General features: G+C 38.8%; 1 protein-coding gene across 1 annotated transcript; it reads right to left on the bottom strand.

Annotated features, from left to right (window-relative positions):
- Positions 1 to 411: 411 nt before the first annotated feature.
- On the bottom strand, positions 412 to 1,359 carry LOC142432354 (olfactory receptor 7A5-like). Its single transcript, XM_075537503.1, has one exon. It carries the CDS (start codon positions 1,330 to 1,332, stop codon positions 412 to 414), a length of 921 nt encoding a protein of 306 aa, XP_075393618.1. The 5' UTR covers positions 1,333 to 1,359.
- Positions 1,360 to 2,739: the final 1,380 nt, after the last annotated feature.

Genomic DNA, 2,739 nt, shown 5'->3' with positions numbered 1-2,739 from the left:
TCATGTCAAATGTAATCACAAGAAAAACAGTTTTGAAAATAGGAATAAGAGAAATTCTGTCCCAGTTTTTAATGGATCAGGATGACAATGAGCACTGGTCCTTTGTGATAACTGCATGCTATTCCTCTATGACTAGTGATGAAAATCTATTTCCTAATGAAAGCTGAAGGCACCCTGAAAGAACTGGCCATTGAAGGGACGATATGATTAAATAAAATGCATTTAAAAATATGCAGAAAGTAATTTCATATTATGGCTTCAATTTTTCTTATTATGTCTTTAATATTAAGGAGATTGATTTATGTAAATAAGCATGTAAAAATTGAGGAAAATAAATGACATATTTTGAATTTTTTTTTCAAACGGAACTCTCTAAACTTAAGGATGTGTTTCTGTTGTATAAAATGGATCTCAGCTGAAAAGTTTCCTTAGGGCTTGCTTTATGTCATTGTTTCTCAGACTGTAGATAAAAGGATTCAGCATGGGTGTGGCTACAGTGTACATCACTGAGGCTATTGCAGTGGCCCTGGAGCTTTCAATAGCAGCAGAACTAAGATAAACCCCTAAAGCTGTACCATAGAACAAGGAAACCACAGAGAGGTGAGACCCACAGGTGGAAAAGGCTTTATATTTGCCCCCAGCTGATGAAACTTTCAAGATGGAGGACACAATCTTCATGTAAGAGAAAAGGATCCCAGTGAGTGGAACAACAGCCAGAAGTCCACTTGTTAAATAAATGACTAACACATTGAGGAATGTGTCAGAGCAAGCAAGCTGAATTACCTGATTAAGTTCACAGAAAAAATGGGAGATTTCCAATTCTGTACAAAAAGATAGTCGCAAAATCAATAAACTATTTAATGAAGAGTGCAGAAATGACAATACCCAGGAGGTCAGAAGCAGCAGGCCATAGAACCTTGGGTTCATGATGACCATGTAGTGCAGTGGGTGACAGATGGCCACAAACCGGTCATAGGCCATCACTGTCAATAGGAAGTTGTCTAATCCCCCAAAAAGCACGAAAAAGTACATCTGGGTGATGCAGTCTTCATAGGTAATGACTTTGGTTTGCATCTGGATGTTCATCAGCATCTTTGGGACAGTGGTGGAGGTGAAACAGATGTCAGCAAAGGAAAGATTGGAGAGGAAGAAGTACATGGGTGTGTGGAGATGGGAGTCTGTGGCGATGGCCAGGATGATGAGCAGGTTCCCAGTGAAGGTGACGAGGTACATGGAGAGGAACAGTCCAAAGAGGAGGGGCTGCAGCTCTGCCTCTTCAGAAAGCCCCAGAAGGATGAATTCTGGAATCTGAGTGTGGTTTCCTGGTTCCATGGAGCTGATGAATCTACTGGGAAACAGACAAGAGCTTTGTAAATGCTGCTATCAGGTGTTAACATTTTAAAGTATATACTGTCATTTATATTTTAAACAATTAATTAATCTCAGTTCACATCTGTGTATCTCATCTTGAATCTCATGTGCTCAATATTGTTTGATGCTGAAACTGTGTACTTCTCATTTCTTCTAATACCATCTTTTCCTTAAAGCATTATATTTCTCTACAAATTCATTAAGACTTCGATTGCCTATTCAACAAATGTGTTTGTTTAAATGTTTTATGCCAAGTGTTCTTTACAGTTGTGGAAACAACAGTGAAAAAATATGAAAAGTCTTACCCTTATTTGATGTGAACAGCATAAGATCCAAAGAAAGGGCCCTCCCCTTCCAGAGTTAGGAAGATAGATGGAGTTTGAAAGACACAAGGAAACAATCAGTCCATTGGACTCCCGGAGCATGCAAATAGCAGTAATGTCTGGAACTGAACTCTCCTCCTTGTACCAATATTCAAACATGTAAATTCAAGAGGGCAGCACTTACCCAGGAACGAAATTCAGAGAGGAAGGAAGGAAGGAGGAATGAAAACAGGAAACACAAAGAGGCAGCAGGATGCGCTATGACACATCAGTGAATTTCAATGGATGAATTAAATCAGAATGTGCGTAATTTCTTGAATGCTGGTCAGGTCTGTAAGCCACGTAATTTATGGTGAGACATAAGCAAGTTACAGAGGAAAGAGAAATACTTCTTAGTATAATCACTTGTGATAAAGAGGCTCACAGCAGAAATCTGAATGCAGTCAGGATGCTAGTCACGAGAAGAACACATTGTACAGAGACAGCGCCTGTGCTCCCCCGACACAGGAGTATTCATCACACCCTCTGACAACAAGGTGGATGGTGTACCTGAGGTGCATACGAGGAATCTGAACTGAAGTTGTAGTTAAAGTGATGGGAATAAGGGATCAGATGGTTATGAGGTTGTAAAAGACTCCACGATAGACAACTTAAAAATCTTTCACAATTTTCATATGTATTATTAAACCACACCACATTATATCATATCCTATTGAACTATACTGAGCAATCACTTGACTACTAGCTAAGAGTTTTTCATTTACAATCAACATGGAGGAATCTAAAGGCAAGCCTGGTGATCTGCTTCCCAAAAGTCACAGCCTTGAAAATATCAAAGCCCAGATCTACTCTACACATCCAGAGATGGAATTGACTTGGTGACAACTGACAACATAAATATTTTATGTGATACATTTGCTCTTATTTGTATATACAAATATAATGTACATGAATGGTATTATTCAGCCTTTCACAAAAGTTATTCTTCCTTTAATTTCTATGTGGGTATAGTATTTCCTTTTTGGACTGTAGAGGGCAGCTTAAG

Source organism: Tenrec ecaudatus, chromosome 1 (genome assembly GCF_050624435.1).
Source record: "Tenrec ecaudatus isolate mTenEca1 chromosome 1, mTenEca1.hap1, whole genome shotgun sequence".
Taxonomy (NCBI): Eukaryota; Metazoa; Chordata; class Mammalia; order Afrosoricida; family Tenrecidae; genus Tenrec; species Tenrec ecaudatus.
This window is presented reverse-complemented; position numbering and strand designations above follow the sequence as displayed.